The sequence below is a fragment of the Ailuropoda melanoleuca genome, chromosome 15 (genome assembly GCF_002007445.2).
Source record: "Ailuropoda melanoleuca isolate Jingjing chromosome 15, ASM200744v2, whole genome shotgun sequence".
NCBI classification, from domain to species: domain Eukaryota; kingdom Metazoa; phylum Chordata; class Mammalia; order Carnivora; family Ursidae; genus Ailuropoda; species Ailuropoda melanoleuca.
The window spans coordinates 22,479,626-22,501,285 of NC_048232.1; the positions used below are offsets into that span (position 1 = coordinate 22,479,626).

Consider the following 21,660-nt stretch of genomic DNA (forward strand, 5'->3'; position numbering starts at 1 on the left):
TTTTTTTTTTAATGTTGAATGCCCATGAACTGTAATATAAAACTGAAATCCAAAACTAACACTGCCCTATGAATCTCTTGGCTAAAGTGCCTCAATGCCATAAAGTTTCATAGTCAAGTCAGCTAGAAAAAATAAATCATAGAACCGGGACTCAAAATTACATATTTAAATAAGAAAATGAAGTTAATAATAGCTACAAGTAAACATTGTTTTAGGACATACAACCCGTTTGCTAAATTTCCAAATATTTTATTCAAGTGCGAGGAATGTGACTATTTCTACTAGAAATATTCCAGTTTGGTTTGGATTACTACAAAAATAAAAAGAAAGTCATCATGTGCTTTCACAAAATTATTTCTTAGGCATTTGCTATCTGCTTTCTATTTTGTGAACCAGTGAGAATAAAACCAACACCCATGTGTACATACTGTTCTGAAGTAAAAATACATGAGGGAGAAGAAAAACATAGGATTAAGGTGAGCTTAGGGCCGCTTAGAGCCTCACAAAGACGCACTTCTTGGCCTGGCAACATTCTTAGACAGCAAGGTGTTCTCTTTCCTGCCCTCAACATCCCAAGGGTGTGGTATTGTCTTAACCTTACACATGCTATGATCTAGTTTAAAGAGTAGAGTTTAAGAGAAGTCAGTGGAATTTGTTTTGGAATCCATCAGGAAAATATGGCCTTGAGCCCTGCTCTGCTTCTTACAAGGTCTAGGCCATAATAAATGCCTTTCAAAGAATTTTGTTAAAACTACAGGCATAGCCAACCCCTTTTCCCGCTAGGTTCATATCAACAAGCGTTTCATCTTTTCCACATCAAAGCAAGTGGCGTCTGGTCTCAGGCCTAACTAGGATGTAACACAAATCATCATCATCATCATCAAGATCGTCACCAAACTTGTTATTTATTGATTATCTGTTTGCATGATTCTGTATTGAGTCTTCCATATGTTATCTGATTGATTGCTCATAAAATCCTCTCATGAGATAGGCATAATTAGCTTTACTTTACAGGAGAGAACACTAAGATTTAGAAAGGTTCAGTAACTTGGTATCAAAAATTAGTATATGATATTGGAATTTGTACCAGATACATCTTTATTTGAAAGTCTGTGCTTATAACTTCCATATTCCTTTTTATCATGCTTGCCTTTTCAAAGACCTCTGACATGTAGACAGGGAAATGGGTCATCGAGCTTCCTTTACGATGATTTGAAATAAATAAGAGTTGCAAAGAGCATAACTTAGACGGTAAAATCAGAGCCTCTTGTTTTCCTTTTAAAGATCCTTTCCCATGTTTGGCTACCATACCCCTACAGGGGAAGTCCGAATTCCACACACCTCTTAGACGAGGAGTCATTTTCAGTGTCCCACTCCACTTCCCATGGGTTGTCTAGTCGAGCTGCTATTGCCAACATTATCATTTGCTAAACCTATCCTTCTCTCTTTGTTCCTGAAGACACCTTGTCAAGTCACTAATGAGCTCCATCTTCCTAAAGTTGGTGGCCAGTTTTCAGTCTTCTTACTTGATGTATCAACTGCCTTTGGTGATCGATCAGCTTCCCCTTCACTTGGATTCCAGGAGAACTTGATTCCTTGGCTGCTCTTCCTCGGACTCCTTTGCTAGTTTCTTCTTGTCCTCCTCATTTCTAAATATTGGTATGCCCCAGGGTTCAGTCCTTGGATCTCTTCCCCATCTATCCTGACTCTTTGGGTGACCTCATCCTTCATAATAGCTTTAAATCCCTTCTACACATTGACTACTCTCGAATTAATGTCTTTACCCTCAGCCTCTTCTCTAAACTCCAGACTGGTATATCCCATGGCCGGCTCATCTCGGATGTTCAAAGGGAAAAAAAGTTCAAAACCAAAGTCCTGGCTTCCCCTTCCAAATTTCCTCTTTTTACATTCTTCCTCATTTTAGTAAATGACAACTCAGTTCATCTGTTGCTCAGGCCCCAAACCTTGGAGTCATTCTTGAAAAGCAATGTCAAATCCATCAGCAAATCTGATTGACGGTTTTGGCTTAACTCTATAATATGTACAGAATCTAAATACTTCTCACCACTTCCTCTGTAACCATTCTGGGTCAAGCTATTATTATTTCTCACTGCGATTACTGCAGGGGCCTTCCAAACATCTCTCTGCTTCAACCTTTAACCCCTTCATTCTATTCTCAACACAACAGACTTCTTTAAAACAGAAGGAAGATCGTTTCACTCTCCTCAAAACTCAACAAAGTCTTTCCATTTTTGAAGAGCCAAAGGAGAAGTTCCTACAATAGCCTCCAGATTCTACATGATTTTACCTCTCATTGCTTCTGAATTCATCTCTTATTAATCTCCCCTCACTTATTCTTCTTGGGCCTCCCTGGCTTTTCTTCAACTGTGCCAAACAAAGCCAGTATCACCTAAGGGCTGCTGCACTTGCTGCTTCCTCTGCTGGAATTCACTTCCCCATCCACGTGATTTACACCTTTGTTTCCTCCAAGTCTCTGTTTCAAATGACCCCCTTGTTACAGACCACCTTCTCTGACCACTCATCCTACACCCCCTTTGACCCACCCCATGTCTTTGACCCAGCTTTATTTTTCTCTACAGCGCTTTTTGCTATTTCACACATTTCATATTTTCTTGGTTTTTTTCTCACTTTTTATTTCCTGCCTATTTTACCTAGAATGTAAGCTCCAGGATGGCAAGGAATTTGTTTTGTTCACTCCTGGATCTCTAGTACCTAGAACAGGGCCTGACCCACCGAGTATAACTATTCGTTGAATGACCATGCAATGGCAAGTTTGTGCTCAAAGAACCCCCAGTAACGTCATCTTCTTATTTCCTGACTAGATTGTCTCCCCCACCTACATTTAGACTTTCCCTTATGGCCCACTTGCCATATAGTCATGTCTTCTTATTGCCCTATAGCTCAGAGTTAGTTCCTGGACTCTGTAGGGCCATTGTAGACCGAGGCTCTCTCTCTCCTTCCTCTCTGCCATCCTCAGTAATTAGCTGAGTCCTAACACTTGTCTTCTGGTAGGCCCAAAAAACTGCCACAATCTTTACGAAAAAATAAATCTTACTAAGAAAAGAGAGAGATTTCCTCATTAGGGAAACAAACCATTCCCTCTGGGAAGACCTGCAGCAGGCTTCCATTTACTGTGTCAGATGCCCACTTCTTAAATGAAAGAGAGGCTGAGAAAGCAAGTTGGCATGAGCAGGCTCTGTCATGGAAGACAGAAAAGTTGCAGTCAGGAGTAAGGACATCTTTTGGATAAGCAAGCAAGAGTGTCTGCTGAACTGCAAATGTTTGTAACTTCTAAGAAATTTTTCTTCTCTCTTTTTCATCTTCTCTTATTCTGTTACAGGGTCTTGCTCTTGTTTTAGAGATACTATATCTTATTTTGTCTCCAAGGGAATGTTAAACATAATATTTTGAAGTTTTCTTCTGTTCCTTGCTTTATCTCTTACTTTCTCGATGTTCCCTTTTATTCCGTTGTATTTTTGTGTGGTCTTTCTCATCCAAGTTAGAGATAGTTCCTCTTGTTTGTCTTTTCCTATTTAAAAGAGAGACACCAAACAAACTGTTTGGAAAGCGTTATGTGTCTATCAAGGAGCAGAGAGTAATGACAGATGGATTTACTAGAGGATTCCTTTGGGGATAGCGGTCCTTTTCCACGGGAGACTCCCAAATGCAATACGTGGAGGTCTTTTCTTTAGGGCCACTCAATTTCTTCAAAAAAGAGTACTCACTCTCAAACCTCAGTGCCTCATTGGTGGGGTGCGGAGTGGTAATGTTCTTGTCTGCTGAGGAAGAGGGCTGACGTTCCCAGAATCTCATATAGAAATTGTAGCTTAATCCCCCCCAGGCCTCTGTTTTACTCAATGTCCACAATTTTAGCACCTCTTTGGTTCAATTTTTCTTGCAAAATTAAACTTTACTTTCCTGCAACAGTGGAAAAGGAAGCTAAGGAAACAGTGGGTTGGGAGGTGAGGAGAGCAGTCATCTGATTTCAAACAAGGAAGGTGAGGTCAGGGGACCAGGAAGGGCAAATGGTCTGTGCAGACATCAGCTCACTAACTGCTTTACCTGACTCAGTCTCTCAAGGCCCTGCTTGACTTGCTCTTTGGTGTCCTCCTGTGCGGGCACTTGGGTCTCATGCACCTCCATGACATTATGTCCATTATCTCTGGCATTATTATATGCCTCTCCTGTTCAATTAGCCAGTTGAGGTTTCATATATACACATATATGTATGCATATATTATATTGCATATAATCAGTATCACATATAATTAATAAATTAATGTCATTTTAGTGGAAAATGCAAATCAAATGTGTGGGGTCAATCTGTCATTTTTATACAGATATTCAAAGATTTTAAAGATGATATTAATTCAGATGACCCTACCAATCTTGAAAGCTGACCTTATCATGTCACAAAAGAAGAAAAGAAAGCCCCAAGAAATGAGTTCTTTGCCAAAGTGAACTGCAGTCCTGAGGTTCTTCTGGAAGGCAGCACGAAGATGTCAGGCCTTCATGCTGTTGAGTCAGGCTGCCTGGTTTTGCATTTCAGCCCCATTCTCAACCAGCTCCATGATCTTGAGATGGTTTTTTAAACTTGCTGTCACTCACTTTCCTTATATGTAACATGGGGATAATATCTGTTACCTAACTCATCCAGTCATGGTTGGCATTAATGCGTTAATAGTTGTGAAGCACTTAAAACAGCACTTTCACATAGGGTCATAGCAGTCCATTAATCAACATCACTATTATTAGTTTGGATAAATCTAACTCAACTTTTAAAAAACCCATGCATAATGCTATTATAGTAGAAAGAGATATTAATCTAAGAATTCGTACAGATAATATTAGGGATAATTTATTCTACTATATGTGTTCTATATGTAGACAGAAGCCTAACAAGGCTGCTGACAGAAAAACCATCCTTGGAAAAGTCTGCACGAAATATGCTTAAATGTGAAATACGTTTAAACTTATCCAATAAAAGAAATGAACTAGATTACATGATGGTTTTCAAGTTAAATTATACTCATTAATCACCTAAAATTACTATTAATTCTAATTCTTACAAGAACACTACCTGAGAACATAGAAATGGGAAGTTACCCTTTTTTGCTGGTCCCAACTGATCTGCATTAAAAGGGAGTGGATTTTCCTTTAAATAATGAAATAAAACCAGGATATGTTTCTTTCACAGTTAAGTATTTCCCTGGCTATAATTCAAGATCAGTGAAAAGTGATTTAAAGAACGGAGTAGGGACATAATTAATATCTTCCTGTGACCTGGGCTCAGAAATCAATGGAATAAGGGAAAACCCTATTTTCATCTTAAGACATTTTCTTAACAGGGGGAGGAAGGATAACATTGTACATTTTCACTTCTTAGATCTCTTAAACACAGGCCAAGAGGAACTTCAAAAGCGTACCAGAATTACTAGAATTACTAGAATTCTAGTTGGGGCAGCTTCTGAGCGTCCTTTCCATCTGCCTTTGCTGATTAGAAGGGCTCTACAACAAAACAGACAAGAGGTTACTAGGGCACCAAAGCCCCTGCCAGTACTTCGGCAAGAGCTTGTGAGAGAGGAAGGAGTAATTCCGGGATTTTAGGGGTCACATGACTCCCAATGCTTCCCACTACTGTATTTGATTAGCATTTTTAGTAAAGGCGGTGCTGACTCATCACCAACTACTGGTCTACCAGGAGTGCTGAGTCTCTTCCTGAGGCATTTCTGCCTAGTCATTTCTATCTGTGGCGTGAGCTTCGGGGCCCTTGACGTATTGTCGTGCCCTTTTACTCACTGAGAGTCATCCTGTTTTTGTGCATTATTCTCTAATTTGTCAATGTCTGTTTGGATTCCATTTCTGTTCTCGAGGAGAAAAAAAAACGCTAGGCACACACAAAAAATATTTTCAAAACTATCTTCCAAATGAATGCCAAATTAATAAAAAGAAAGTTAAATAATTCCTGTCCTCGAGAGCTGTAAATCTCAAGCATTTCCATATATGTTGAAATTATCTAAATTGTTAACAATAATATTGCATAGAGTAATGGCAAACTCATGCCATGAAGTAACCCACACTATAATCTAAAATGAGAATAAAAACATTAAATTTGAACTGTATTATAGCACAAAGACCATCATAAAAGGTATTTAAAGAGATTATTTTCTCTTAAGTATTTCCCCAGGTCATCATTTTTTTACACCTATTTTTCCCCCTCCAAATCCAAATTATTTCTTGGTATCTTACCTAGCATATAAAGTCCATGTGTTTTATACGATACACACAGAATATGTAATTTCATAAACACTTTTATGGCCTTGATGCTAGGTTTTATATTCTACATCCGTTCCAAAATGTTGATAAAAGTAGTCCAACTTAATAAAGTCAGGGCAAGCATTTTTGCTACCTGCACTTATTTTTTCGTGCTGAAAATTAGACATTCTCTGGATACAATTAACAAAATACCACATTGCATCTTTCTTGGAAAAGGTCAGGTACAAAAAAATTAAAATGATTAACAGCATGCTTATATAGCATGATTAAGTGCCATGGGTCCAGAACGCACGGGAAGGATAAATGGGACAAAAGCAGAGACATATGATGCAATGGGAATCCTGAGGCATCTGATGCAGTCCGTACTCCTACATCACACACCATTTGCTGGGCCAGGCCTTGCCTAGTTCCCAGATTCTTCAGCCTTCACTCCTAATAGCTAAGTCACTTGACCCCACGCCCACTTCACCTACTGACTCAACCTCAGTGAATCTCTAGGAACAAACCCAACCTTAGATGGGATTGGAACTCTGGAACTGCTGGGCAGGCAACCGGAGCCTAATGCCTTATGACTCAGTCCTCTCCTGCTGGCTTTGCCCTTCTGCTTTGTTCTCAAGATCCAGTAACCACTGTGCATTCTGGATTTATGCCTTGTCCTGTTTTCTGTGCCCAAGCCCCTTCCTGGAAACTCATGCAGTACTCCGAAAGAACTGGGGAGCTCCCTTCTGCCTATCTGCATCCTAGGTATTGGGGTGTTTTTCCTCACCCACAGCTCCAAGAGGCAGCCACGGTGTTGTGCTTCACAGTCCTAATTCAGGAGCGGGACAGACCTTGGGGGTCCAACTGAGCTCTCTGGCCTCCATGTCCTAACCTGTGCAAAGGGGATGTTAGTACAGCCAACTTCATACGGGTCTTGTGAGGGTCTAATAGTTAGTACATATACAGTACTTGGAACAAGAGTTGGTCATGGTAGATAAGTGCTCAGTGAATATTAGGTTTTATTAATTGTAGAAGCAGTGGTAAAATACAAGCTAGCTGACACTATCAGCCGAGTGGGCAGAGCTCTGCAGGCTGTGGTCTTTACATCCCATTTTTCTACTACCTGTTACACTTGCTGCACTTGACTTCAACGTGCACTGGTAGCAGAGTCCATTCCACTGCACACCCCACCGCGCTGGGTCTTGTTTCTTATCCTGGATTCAACCCCAGCCTGTGTTAGTTACCAAGTTAAGCACAGCTCTGTCTCAGAGTTGCTTCTATAATTTAATAATTACTTCTGCATTATTCTCTTATTTGCCCTCCCAGTGTTTGCTTTTCATAAGGCAAATCCTAATAAGCATCTCTACAGAAAACGAAATTGGAACACAAAGAACGTATACCAATAAAACGCAGAGTTATTTACAAAATAGCGACCGTAAGGAAATGACAACTAAAAATATTGCTGGAAACCTACCATTAACCTTATTATACAATGCGGCTTTTGTTTCATTTCTTCAATATCCTTTACTTGACAGAACTGGAAATCTCAAAGTAAACTCGCCTAGAGCAATGCTAAATTATCTCTCTTAAGGTCACACTAGATATTTGCTTCATGCTGAGTTTCTTCATCCCATGCACGTTGAAAGCCAGTAGTAAATATATCTTAAGAACCAAAGGTCAAAGACAAAACAGGTAATGCCAACACTCTGTTTCAGTAAACATACAAACATGACAGATGTTCCACCATCTCTATCCAGAGGTCACACAGAAATTACGCTCTGGTTTTCATAAATGCTTTTGATTAATTTTAAGGATTTCGGTGGATGGATTCAAACCACCCAAGCCTCTTCCTGGTGTATTCTTTAGTAAATAATTTGCCCTTTGAAGTCTGCAAAAATGATCTGAGGATATTAAAAATATTTCAGCTACTAAGGTGGAAAAAATCTGCAGCTTCAGAGAAGTATCTCGCCATTTCAAAACGGTATTGGAATAATATCACAGGACCTAAGATAAAAGAATAACTAAAGGGTAAAGACAAGGTTTTCTGCTACATTTCAGCTATTCAAACACTTGCAAATGGTATTGCAAGAAAAAGAGGGGCTATCAATTCATCAGTTCCAAGTGGTACCTTTTTTTTCACATTTTAATATATCCAAAATCAGGATGTATCATACGATCCATGTCATGTCATGGCTTAATTTATAGCATTTTTCCTTTCTTAGGGGTATATGAACTAGTGTGTACTTTANTTTAAAAGATTTTATTTATTTATTTGACAGAGATAGAGACAGCCAGTGACAGAGGGAACACAAGCAGGGGGAGTGGGAGAGGGAGAAGCAGGCTCACAGCAGAGGAGCCTGATGTGGGGCTCGATCCCACAACGCCGGGATCACGCCCTGAGCCGAAGGCAGACGCTTAACCGCTGTGCCACCCAGGCGCCCCTCATTTTTCTTCTTAGTGGTATATGAACTAGTGTGTACTTTACAGTCTATGATGTCTTAGGTTTAATGAAATACAGTAAATATTGGAATTTCTTTCGTCTCTCACCTCTCCTTCTCTATTTCTTTATTTTCCTTGACTCCCTATTCCCTTAGTTTTCCTTCGTTCCTTGCTTAAAAAGATATATAGATATAGATATACATAAATTACATATATTCATATACACTCTACACACACATATACACCAGCCTTGGACCCATCCAGCACCCCCAGACAACTGGGGACCTCTCTTCTCTACCTGTCCATCACCAAAGAATTGAACTGGAATTCGTTTCTTCAACCCAAACCCAAGATGGGACTCTGCTAAAGCTGGAGTTTCTGTCTCAAAAAGAAAAGGCACATTCAATTCAAAGCTACCTTACTATGTAGGAAAAGTTCAGTAAAAAGCTGGTTGTAGGGAAAAGTGAAAATTTCTCATTAACACTAAGGATGCTGGATCTGGTTTCTCTATGCCATTCCCCTTCCTCACCAGCACGGCTAATCAAGGACTGACTTAAACCCTTTGTTCTGAACTCTGGGAATGTGAGAGAAGAGCCGTATTTTAGTTTTTCTCTCCTCTCATGGGAATAGGTTTGTGGTCAACCCTTAGCTCTAACGAGCCTCTTTAATGAAGATGCCAGCGTCCCCAGGGGCCCACATGCCCCGCATGGCAAATCTCGGGATTGTATTTTATCTCCAAAAAGCTTTCTGGGGGTGCTGTCAACACACAGGAATTATTAATTAATGCGGGGCAGTGTGCGTTCAAACAGCATAGGGGAAGGACCTTGGAAAACTCCACACTGCCTAATACAAAGTTCTTGTCAGTTTTTAAACCTCGGAAGTTTGATGAAGACTTTGCTCACAGGTTAGCTATCCAAACTGATGGAAAACAAAAAGTATTACATTTTAGCCTCAGGTTGGGTTGTATGCAAATTAACGAACCTTTAAATCAGGGCAACTTTGGAAGCAATAAGGAAAAAATGCTGGGCAAATAATACACCCACATACAAAAAAGCTCGATGAAAAGTCATTTGTTTGCACCCACCAATACTCTCTTCCAACTCTTCTCAAATCCTCCTATGTTTCTCTACTTCCAAGCCCCTTAGAATAGATATTCCAAAAGTTCTCCCACTCCAACCTGATAGAACTTTCCCCACACACTAAATTGGGTAGCTCAAGAGGTGGCCGAAGGACGCCTGTTCCTCCTTGACTCAAGTCCTTACACCCTCAGGAGTTCGTCTGGAGCTTGTGCTCAAGGCTCTTCCACAATTCTGCCGGATTCAGCATCCCAAGAGCATCAGCTTTAAGTGAATCCAGAGAGCAAGCGGGTATAGCGAATGTTCCAATCTTTTGGAAAGTCTCCATGATATAAAGGGGAAAGATGAAAAGAAAAGCATGGTTTCCCATAATTTAGAGGAAAACCAAGAATCAACATTGATTATTCATTTTCTTGGAGCGTACTTCTTCATAGTTTATTAATATCATGTACAAAACTTTTCAAAAACTATGCAGTTAATGGTCTATTTATAGACATTGCCATTTTCCCCAGCAATTACTGGAGCTGGCTTAACCTAGTTAGGTAGGTGTTAAAATAAACCTCAGGAAAAAATAAAGTTCATCCTTTTTTTTAAAAAAAGATTTTATTTATTTATTTTAGAGAGAGAGAGAGCACAAGCAGGGGGAGCAGCAGAGAGAGAGGGACAAGCGGACTCCACGCTGAGCACATAGCCCAACGCAGGGCTCAATCCTGGGACCCTGAGATCATGACCTGAGCCGAAATCAAGAGTGGGACGCTTAACATACTGAGCCACCTATGTGCTCTTAAAGTTGATTCCTTTTGGTGAAATTTTTAGCCTACTACATCTTAACACATCAACACACCCCTAGAGAGACAGTATGTCTCAGTGGTCACAATCTTGGGCTTTGGAGTTGAACTTGAGGTTGAAGAGTAGACCCTCCACTTACAAGCTGTTTGACCTTGGACATGTTACTTAACATCTCAGGTCTCAGTTTCCTCCTCTGAGAAATGGGTATAATGTTACCTAATATTTTCTCTCTACTATCACATCAGTCAAGTTTTGAGTTTTCTTAATTCCTTTCCATCCTCTCCACTTCCTGCGAAGTTACCCATGATATACATAATATTCCTATTCTTTCTTCCCTTAAAAGAATATCTGACTTAAAGTTTATAAGTCATCGACACCTCTAGGCTTCCCCTAAACAATGCACAAAATTAAAATGCTTTCACTCTGGTCATTTACAACTGAATGTGGACTGGCATTTTAGTTCCATCCTGTTTGTTTTACCACAATCAGGTGTCATCATCAGTATTTTTATTTTGTCAATTATTATGTTAACCAATCAAAACTTTTCTTTTTTTAAGAACCAATGTTCCTTTTTTTTTTTTTTTAAGATTCTTTATTATTTGAGAAAGAGAGACCATGAGAGAGAGAGAGACCACAGGCAGGGGGTAGGGGAAGAGGGAGAAGTAGGCTCCCCCCTGAGCGGGGAGCCCTATGTGGTACTCGATCCCAGGACCCTGGGATCATGAACTGAGCTGAAGACAGGTGCTTCACCAACTGAGCCACCCAGATGTCCCAATCAAAACTTTTGATTTACCTACATGCTTGCCAGTTTCTTCACATCACATTTATTCGTTTGTGTTCAATTTCCTTCTCACTAAAATACACCCTTTAAGAAGTGCTTTCGGCCAGCATTTGTTACCGTGAAACTTTCAGCACGTGATTGCTTATGTCCCCAGCTGGCACTGACACTTGAGTCAGAGATTAACAGGGAACGAAAATCACGGTGGACAATTATCTTCTCTCAGAACGTTGATGATAGTACTCCATGTTTTCTGATTTCTGTTGTGGCCCTTGAGAAGTCTGTTGATTCTATAGTGATGATTCCTTTAGAGACAGTTTCTCTTTGTTCCTTTCACAATCTATTCTTTGACTCTGGTGTTTTGTTTTTCAGTTTCACGATGACATGCTAGGTGTGGTCTCACTGTGCTTCCTACGTTGGAACAGTCATGTTCCTCCATCAGCTCTAGAATATGAGTAGGCATTATCTTATCAAAAACTCCCTCTACTCAAGACTCTCTAAGGAGGAGTCTTTCCTTCTGGAATTCCTACGTGACATATTTTGGGTCTTTTTCATTCACTCTTTTACGTCCCCTAACTTCTCCATCTTAGATTCCACCTCTATCCCCACTATCTTCTGGCTACTTTTTTTCAGAACTATTTTCCAGTTCAGAATTCACATCCATATCAACATTATCCTGTCATTTGACTTATTATCTTATCCATTCAGTTACGTTATTTTTTGCTGCTAGACATTCTATTACTTCACTTCTAAAAGTTTTCATTTATTTTTTTTCGTTCTGTCTTACCTTTTCTTTAAATCCTTTCATTTATGTCTTTAGTTATATTAAATATAATTACTTTCTATTCTCTTTCAGATCGTTTGTGTCCCTATCTCTGCTATTTATTTTTGCCAGCTGATCTTGCCCATGGTGGATTGTTTCCATGTATCCTTTGTGCTTTGGGTTTGTGCACTCAGCTTAAGTACAGCTTATCTGAAAGAATCCAGCCTACGTGGAGGAACTCCAGAGAGGTTTTCAGCTGCCTTCTACCAGGCACCTTGCGGATATTGTGGTCTGAGCCCAATTTTAATATTAAATTCTCTGGTTGGACTTTCCCAGACGATGCAGGTAAAGTAAATTAAAACCTTTAGCTCACATGTGGTACAGACTTGAATTTAAAAATTCCCACAGGATATTTTACTTTCCCTTTCCAGCCCAGGCCAAAAAAGACAAGGGCAGTGTCTCAGGGTCTCCCATTTCTTAAGGTCTCCCATTACTAAAGGNTTTTCGTTCTGTCTTACCTTTTCTTTAAATCCTTTCATTTATGTCTTTAGTTATATTAAATATAATTACTTTCTATTCTCTTTCAGATCGTTTGTGTCCCTATCTCTGCTATTTATTTTTGCCAGCTGATCTTGCCCATGGTGGATTGTTTCCATGTATCCTTTGTGCTTTGGGTTTGTGCACTCAGCTTAAGTACAGCTTATCTGAAAGAATCCAGCCTACGTGGAGGAACTCCAGAGTGGTTTTCAGCTGCCTTCTACCAGGCACCTTCGGGATATTGTGGTCTGAGCCCAATTTTAATATTAAATTCTCTGGTTGGACTTTCCCAGACGATGCAGGTAAAGTAAATTAAAACCTTTAGCTCACATGTGGTACAGACTTGAATTTAAAAATTCCCACAGGATATTTTACTTTCCCTTTCCAGCCCAGGCCAAAAAAGACAAGGTAGTGTCTCAGGGTCTCCCATTTCTTAAGGTCTCCCATTACTAAAGGGTGGATTTTTTCACCAAGGGCATGCATCTTTGAGGGCGCTGTCTTGCTGGAGGGTCTCATTCAACTTCCCATTTTATGTTGGCCCAAGGCTTTATCATCCGGCTCTGTGAGTGTGTGAAAATCCAATGCTGAGGCGACAGCTCCTCTTCCACAAACCCCTCCACAACCCCAGCCCCCAGTTCATCTCTGATCTGATTCTCAGACTTTTCATTTCTGTTTCGTGGATACCCTGGACCTTCTTGTGAGCTCCAGGAAGCATTGAAAAGGTTTTTAAACAATTATTATTACATTTCACCTAGCATTTTTAAGTGTTGGTAGCAAGAGGATTTCCAAGTTGTCTGTTCCATAAAACTGCCACAAGCAAACTCTCTGTTTGGTCTGTTAACCTACTTGAATGTATTACTTTGAGAAAAAGAAGACTTTTTAAAAATGTGTCACATACTGGTATAATACAAACAGATGTAATGTAGTGTTTCCTTGGATTAGATCTGCTGAAAAATTAGGCCTCACAGGTGAATAAATTCCAATGAGAAATAATTGATATTTGATTTTTTGTTAAATTGAATACTTTCACAAATTTTGTTGATCTTATTAGAAAAGCTACAAACTATAGCCACTTGTGTGCATATGGGATGCCATATACGTAGTAAGTTCTCTCTCTGATGCAACTTCCAGATTTCCTCAAGTAAAGCCACCATTTCTTTCTTTTCTTTTCTTTTTAATTTTTTTTTTAGACAGACAGAGCAGGAGAGCAGCGGGATGGAGGGGCAGAGAGAGGGAGAGAGAGAATCTTAAGCAGGCTCCATGCTCAGCTCTAAGCCCAACATGACCTAAGATCATGACCTGAGCTGAAATCAAGAGTCAGATGCTTAACCGACTGAGCCACCCAGGTACCCAAGTGCCCCAAAGCCACTACTTCTTAAAGGCACATTATTGCATAATGATCATAATTGTATATATATACTTATATGTATCGAACATATATTTTGGGAGAAAAATATCACTAACTCCTTCATAAATGTTGGCAAACAAATTCATATCTCATGAAACAATGAAGTTTTATGGAAAACCTTAGAAAATTTTGTGGGAAATGTGGGTATGTTGCAAAGAGCACAGACTTGAGAGACAGCTGGGCCTGGGCTCTGAAACCATCTCTTCTATTTATTGGCTGTGTGCCATTAGGTGAGTTAATGAACCTGTTTGAGCCTCCTTTTCTTCATCATTAAAAGAAGAGATGAGAGATATCCCACAGGGTTGTAGTCAGAATTAAATGAGACAATGAATTCATATAGCAAGTACTAAATGAACATTGGTGGAAAGACAAGGAAGGACAGAAGGAAAAAGGGAGGGAGGAAGGAAAGAAAACTTGAAATGCCAAGGAATTAAGGTTGCCAATGTTCCTCTGTTCATTAAAGAACAGGAGTATGTTGGCCCTGCTTTTCAGAGAATTAGCCTAATGCTAATTTCTAAATAATCTTTGGCTAAAATGTTATCGTTCATGCAAATTCATTCCATGTCTTATGGGATGTTTCATATACAACAAAGACAAGTCAAATTGCTTGGAACCTTGGATGTTTGAAGCCATCCACCCCTCTGAAGGTCCCTNAAATTGCTTGGAACCTTGGATGTTTGAAGCCATCCACCCCTCTGAAGGTCCCTTAGTAAAGAGTAGAGGGCATCCGGCAATGAGGGACCTCCTGGGAAAAGAGCCCCTCAAGTGACTTACGAACACAATGGCTGCTACAGGGAGAAACATGGCTTCTGAGCCAACTGGACTTTCAACTTTTCTTCCCCAAAGAAGAAATTTAAAAAGGATCACAGAGCAAGAGGCTAGGAGGAAGTGAAACTATACAACGCTTTTGACCAGCACCCACAATGTACAGCACCGTGCTCACCTTCCAGAAATTTCCAAAGGAATCAAAAGAACACTTTCATGGTCACTGTTGCTGCCAAGATGTTTTCAAGATGTCTGCTCTCTATGAACAGGTTTGGAGGTATGTGGGAACACCAAACACCCTCAGAGGAAAATGAGCTGGTCCTGGTCCCCTTATTTGGTGGTGTTTATGAGTTTTTGGTTCTTTAAAAATATGTGTCTGCCCTCAGGAATGTTGAAAGAGCTCGAGTATGTAAAGGGATGGTCAGCTCAGGCCTAACCTGACGAAGCAATTAATTCATCACTGGATGAAGACAGCTTATGTGCTAGGAGCTGAAAGCTGTTCACATCACACCTCAGTCTATGAATATGGTTTTTCCCTTCATTTCTGAGGATATTTAGTTAGGGGAAAAGCTTGTTCTGACTGAGCAGGTAGGCTTTTATATTGTACGTGAGTAGTTTCTCAGGGGATCATCTGTGTCACCTTGTTGATAGACATGAGGAAGGACAGTTAGTAAGAAAAGAGAAGACACACGGCAGTCGTCCTACAGGACTTAAGTGTGGGATGAAAGCAAAAATATGCAGTGTGTGGGAATGGATGAAGGTGGTGAAGATGTAAAGTTTACCATTGCCTTCCTTCTTCATCAGAACCCTAGGCAGGAACTCCCACATCCTTCTCCGCAGGAAAAATATGTTGATTTGAAATATGCTCATAATGCTACTGGAATTTTAGAAATGCAAATGTTTGCTTTGAATTAGTATCACATAAATATAAGTTAGCATATGTGTTAGAATGTGTGCCTCTAGGTTAAAACCTTGATCAAATAAAGAGAAGATGTTCAGAGAAATGGACAAGAGACAGATAGCAGTATTGCTTAATCTGACCTGGATTACAATGTTGTTAGTTTCAGCAAGATTGACCATATTCTGGGTCACAAAATAAGCCTCAACAAATTTAAAAGAATTGAAATCATACAAAGTATAGTTACTGCAAAAGAGTTAAACTAGAAATCCTACAGAACTATCTCTGGAAAATCCCCAAATATTTGGAAATTAAACAAGAAATAATTCATGAGTGAAAGAGGAAGAAGTCACAAAAGAAATTAGAAAATAGTTTGAACTGAATGAAAATGAAAACAAAATATCAAAAACTGGGGGATGCAATAGTCAATATCATACCGACTGAGAACAAGGCAAGGATGTTTTCCTTCACCACTCCCATCCAGAATTGTACAGGTAGTCCTAGCCGGTGCAGTAAGGCAAGAAAAAGAAATAAAAAGTCTACAGATTAGAAAGGAACAAGTAAAACCATCTCTGTTGACAGAAGAAATTACAAGAAATCCTACAAAAAAGCTGTCAGAACTAGTAAGACAGTTTTGAAAAGTCGTAATATTTAATATACAAAATCAGTAGTATTTCTATATGTTAGCAATAAACAAAAAGAAATTGAATTTCAAAGAAAAACTTACCAAATACAATAAGACCAAAAACATTTTAAATATTTAGGTGTAAATCTAACCAAAGATGTCTAAGATCTGACTCTTGAAAACTAGACAAACACAGATATTAAATAAGACCTAAAAAATTGGGAAATATATCCTTTTCATGGGTTGGGAGAGTAAAGAGTCTTAAGATGTTAATTCTCCCCAAATGGATCTATAGATTCAAAACAATCCCAATAAAATTTCTAACAGGTTATTTTGTACAAATCAACGACATGATTTTAAAATTTACATGGAAAGTCGAAAAACTAGAATAGCTAAAACACTTATGAAAAAGAACAAAGCTGGAAGACATATGCTACCTCATTTCCAGACTGATTATACACATACAGTAATCAGAACAGTGGGGTATTGACAAAAGGATAAGCATATAGATGAATAGAACTAGACAGAGTGTCCAGAAATAGATCCATACTTATACAGTCAAGTGATTTTCAGTGAAAAACCAAAGACAATACAATGGGAAAATATAGTCTTTTCATCGGATGATCCTGGAACAAACAGACCTTCACTTGAAAAAAAAAAAAAAAAAAGTACCATATTAACAAATTAACACGACATAGATCATAGACCTAGATTTAAATTAAAACTGTTTATGAAAGGGGCACCTGGGTAGCACAGCGGTTGAACGTCTACCTTCAGCTGGGCGTGATCCCGGCGTTATGGGATCGAGCCCCACATCAGGCTCTTCCTCTATGAGCCTGCTTCTTCCTCTCCCACTCCCCCCGCTTGTGTTCCCTCTCTCGCTGGCTGTCTCTATCTCTGTCAAATAAATAAATAAAATTAAAAAAAAAAAACCTGTTTATGAAAATGTTTAAATTATGCTCTTTGGAAAAAAAAAAGAGCATTGTCATGAAAATGAAAGAACAACCCATTAGCTTGAAGATATACTCAAAGCATATATTTAATAAAGGATTTGTGGCTAAAATATATAAAGAACTCTCAAACTCAATAATAAGAAACTATACAACCCAAATTATTGAAATGAGCAAGATGCTGAACAAACACTTCAACAAAAAACTTATATGAACAGCAAATAAGCAAATGAAAGTATGCTTGATATCATTATTCCTTAGGGAAATGCAAATTGAAACCACAATGAGATATTATCACCTATTTGAATGGGTAAAATACAGGTAAAAAGGAGAAAAAATGCAAACTAGCAATACCAAGTGCTGTGGGTAATATGGAAGAACTGGAACTCTCATCTGCTGGTGGGGATGCACAATTATTCAATCCCTCTAAAAAACAGTTTGGTAATTTCTTACACTCACCATATGACTAGTAATCTCCAGAGAAATTTACTCAACAGAACTGCAGATATAAGTACACACAAAAACCTGTATGTGAATATTTATAGCAGCTTTGTTCATAATCATCTCCAAGAAGGAAACAAACCAAATATTCTTCAGCTGATAAATTATTTTATTTTTTAAATTTCTTAAAGATTTACTTATTTATTTTAGAGAGAGAGAGTGCGCAGGGGTAGGGGTGGAGGGAGAGAGAGAGAGAGAATCACAAGCAGACTCCGTGCTGAGTGTAGAGCCCATCACGGGGTTCGATCTCACCGCCTGAGATCACTACCTGAGCCGAAACCAAGAGCTGGACACTTAACCGACTGTGCCACCCAAGTGCCTCTGATAAATGATTTTAAAACTGTGATATATCCATATAATGAAATTGTATTTGACAATAAGAAGAAATAAACTTCTGGTATTCATAACAACATGGATGAATCTCAAATGAATTATGCTAAGATTTATAGATGTACTAAGGCTACATGGTATTTGGTCACATTATATGACATTCTGAAAAGAGCAAAATTCTAGGGACAGAAAAATGTATCAGTGGTTTCCAGGAGCTGAGGAAAGAGTTGACTGCAAAGTACAAAGGGACACAAGGGCATTTTTTATGGTGAGGAATGTTCTATATCTTGATTGAGGTGATTTATATGACTGTATACAATCGTCAAAACTTACAAAACTGTAAACTAAAACAGATAACTTCTCATGCATATAAATTATACTTCAACACATCTGACTTTAATTTTTAAAAAGAGTTTAAAAAGCTGTTTTCCAGGGAAAAATCCAATAAGCATCAGAGCCAAGTAAATGAGAAAAAAAGTCTTACATGGAAGCACAGCGACTTAATCTAGGATGAAAGGAACCTAAAGAAAACATTTCCAAGAGAAGAAACCAACAATTCAAGGTTAAGACGTCTGTAAAAAACAACTTAGAAGTCATCGGGAGAATACAGAGTGTCTTAAGAAATGATAAATAAATAATTCGCCAGCTGCCCAAGAGCTGAAGCAACTGAATCACAGAGAGTGGTGGGCAGAACCCTAAGGCACGTGCCCGTCTGTTCCCTGGTGTACACACCCTGTTTAGTCTCCTCCACGTGAGTGTGGGTGAGACTAGTAGACACGGGAATCCACTCCCATGATTAGGGAGAGAGAGAGAGAATCCCAAGCAGACCCTGCACTGAGCATGGAGCCCGTTGCGGGGCTGGACCTCACGACCCTAGGATCATGACCGGAGCCAAAATCAAGAGTCGGATGCTCAACCGACTTGAGCCACCCAGGCACCCCAGGTCAGCTTTTTCAAGAGGGGTCAGGCCCTCACTAAATGGAAAGATTCTGCTGTGCTGGGAACTGGCTAGTGGAGGGGACCATGGGGCAAAGACCTGAGGGCAGCCTATAGGAGCTGAACGTGTCTCCAGCAGGGAAGCAGAGACTGAATTTTGCCAACAACGAGTGATCTTTTGCCAGCAAGTGATCTTGGAAAGGTCAGTCATCTGCAAACCTCAGATGAGATCCCACCCCTGGCTAATGGCTTGATTTCAGCCTGGGAAGACTCTTGAGCAGAGAACCCATGCCCGGATGGCTGATCTTGAGAAACTGAGATGATAAATGTGTGTTGGCTTAAGCCACTAAGTGTGTCGTGACTTTGTCACGCAGCAATAGAAAACCAACTGGAAGAGAGAATTAAAATGTGTCAAACTAATTTAATCAGAAACTACTTCCAAGACATTGACTCCAACAGTTCCTCACCCGATAGCAGGCTAGTTTTAATGATTTACTATACATTGAGTCAAAAAGCATCACAGAAGACAACAACACAGAAGAGGGAAGACCAAGGGGGTGATGCCTTTGGAGGATACTCTCCCTCAGTTCTGTCCAGTGCAGGCCAAGAAAGCCCCAGTACAGACTGGTGGATGGGCCTTCTGTTGGAGGCTCTCTGATCTTGGCTCATTGCACTTGGTAACTCACTGTCCCTACAGACTTCCCTTCTCCACTTCCAGGTCATGATTGCAGCCACCCCAGTACTAAGACTGTCGTCTTTGGGCTGGACACCCTCACACAGGTCTCTAGGGCCAACGGTGACATCCAGACCGGAAACACGTCAGTGTTCACTGGACTTTCTTAACAGTCATTGTTAACACACTCATTTGTGAGGCTAGTCACCAGGAAATAACCACTCAGCCTTATAAATATAAAAGAAGCATGAATCATTCCTGAAGCATCTTTCCATATATGTGATAACAGAAAGAGGGCTTTCCCCCCTAGACAGTATTATTTCAATTACATGTTGCAGTATCTTGCAAATTTAAAAAATGACATTCTTCATTTTCATCAGATTATCAATTCTTTTATTCTAGAAAATTCTTTATTCTAAACATTATATAATGAAAATGGAATTGATAACTTACCCTGTAACTTTTTAGTCTGATGAAATCAACCTTCATAGAGACAAATCTATCTGAATTGCGACTAATGTTCTTAAGGTGTTCTACAAGATCCGCACAGAACTTGTAACCTCCTTTAAGCACACACAGGATCACAATGTCACAGTTTCCTATGTCTTTCATAATATCCTTGGCCAGCCGTTCAGTTCTGAAAGAGGGATTAAAAGATATATTAAAGCATTAAGTACTTCTGAGTATATTTTTTCCTTAAAAAAAAATGCAAGATGCATTACCCATATTAGATTATGCAGGGGACTGTGGAGGAGAGCTCGGGAGACAGAAGCCTACAGATAAAGGAGCTTTGTTCAAGCTGGACAAAGAGAGAGTGTTCAAACCATATTGCTGATAACCACATCATCCCTAGCACATTTTTGCTCCTTGGTGTCACAAACATGAGTAAGGTGTAAGATATATGTCAAAGATCATGAATGTTATTATTTTATCACCACAGAGCCTGGTTGTTCACAATGCTATGAACGTATCTGGTGATGTTATGCTCACTCTATAGCAAAGAGAGAGGACATGAAGAATGACTCACCCACCTTACAGCATTAGAAAAGACTGGAAGAAAAGTCAAGCCCACAGAAACTATCCAAAGAATCACCTCTGTCTTCTATTTGACAAAGATGGCACATTACCTAGGTGAAAGGTGCCCAGGGTATAATTCCAGTAGGCATCGTTTCCACGGAGCACCATGTGAATGATGCCTTCCTGGAGCTAGGCAATGGGGCAGTCTCGGGCTGGCACCCCAAGCCTGATTTGGAACTGTCACTGTATTTTTTTTAATTGTTTCATGTCTAGAAGTCCATTGCCCATGTCTCCATACAACATTAAAACCTTGAAGGAGGCAGGAGCTAAGGTGCATATTTAAAAAAAATTCCTACTGGCACTTCAGATAGAATTAGATTTAAAATGTGTTAAATGAATGATCTGAACATATATATATATATGAATATATATGTATGTATATATGTATATGTGTATATATCTATATTTAAAGCATTATATTATATATATCTATATATATGATCTACATATCTAATATATTACAAAACATATTTTATATATAAGTTATACATATGTGTGTATATGCATGCATGGTATAAACATAATATTAAATGGCAACCATGGTTTCAGATGATGTTTCTCAAAATATGATCATCAAGAAAATGTACATCAGCATGCCAGATATTCTGCCAAAAGGGACATTTGTTTTCAGCATAATAGAGTGAGGTGATCAACACATTATCTCCACAAAAAAGTAACTATAAAGTTAGATAAAACTGTTGAAAACAACCATTTCAGCACTCTGGAAGTTAACCAGAGACATACAACAAACTGAGAATCATTTATTCATGAAAACATTGAACAATGGGTAAAAATAGCACAAGTCTGTGGCATTCTTGCCCGAGAACGCTCCCATCTTC

The 21,660-nt window shown here is 39.3% G+C and overlaps 1 protein-coding gene across 1 annotated transcript in view; it reads right to left on the bottom strand.

Annotated features, from left to right (window-relative positions):
- The window catches only part of PRTFDC1 (phosphoribosyl transferase domain containing 1), a 90,105-nt gene that overhangs the window by 58,608 nt on the left and 9,837 nt on the right, over positions 1-21,660 (bottom strand). The window contains exon 3 of the mRNA XM_002913156.4: positions 20,198-20,381. Coding sequence (XP_002913202.2) covers positions 20,198-20,381 — 184 coding nt within the window. The remainder of the gene's footprint in view (positions 1-20,197; positions 20,382-21,660) is intronic.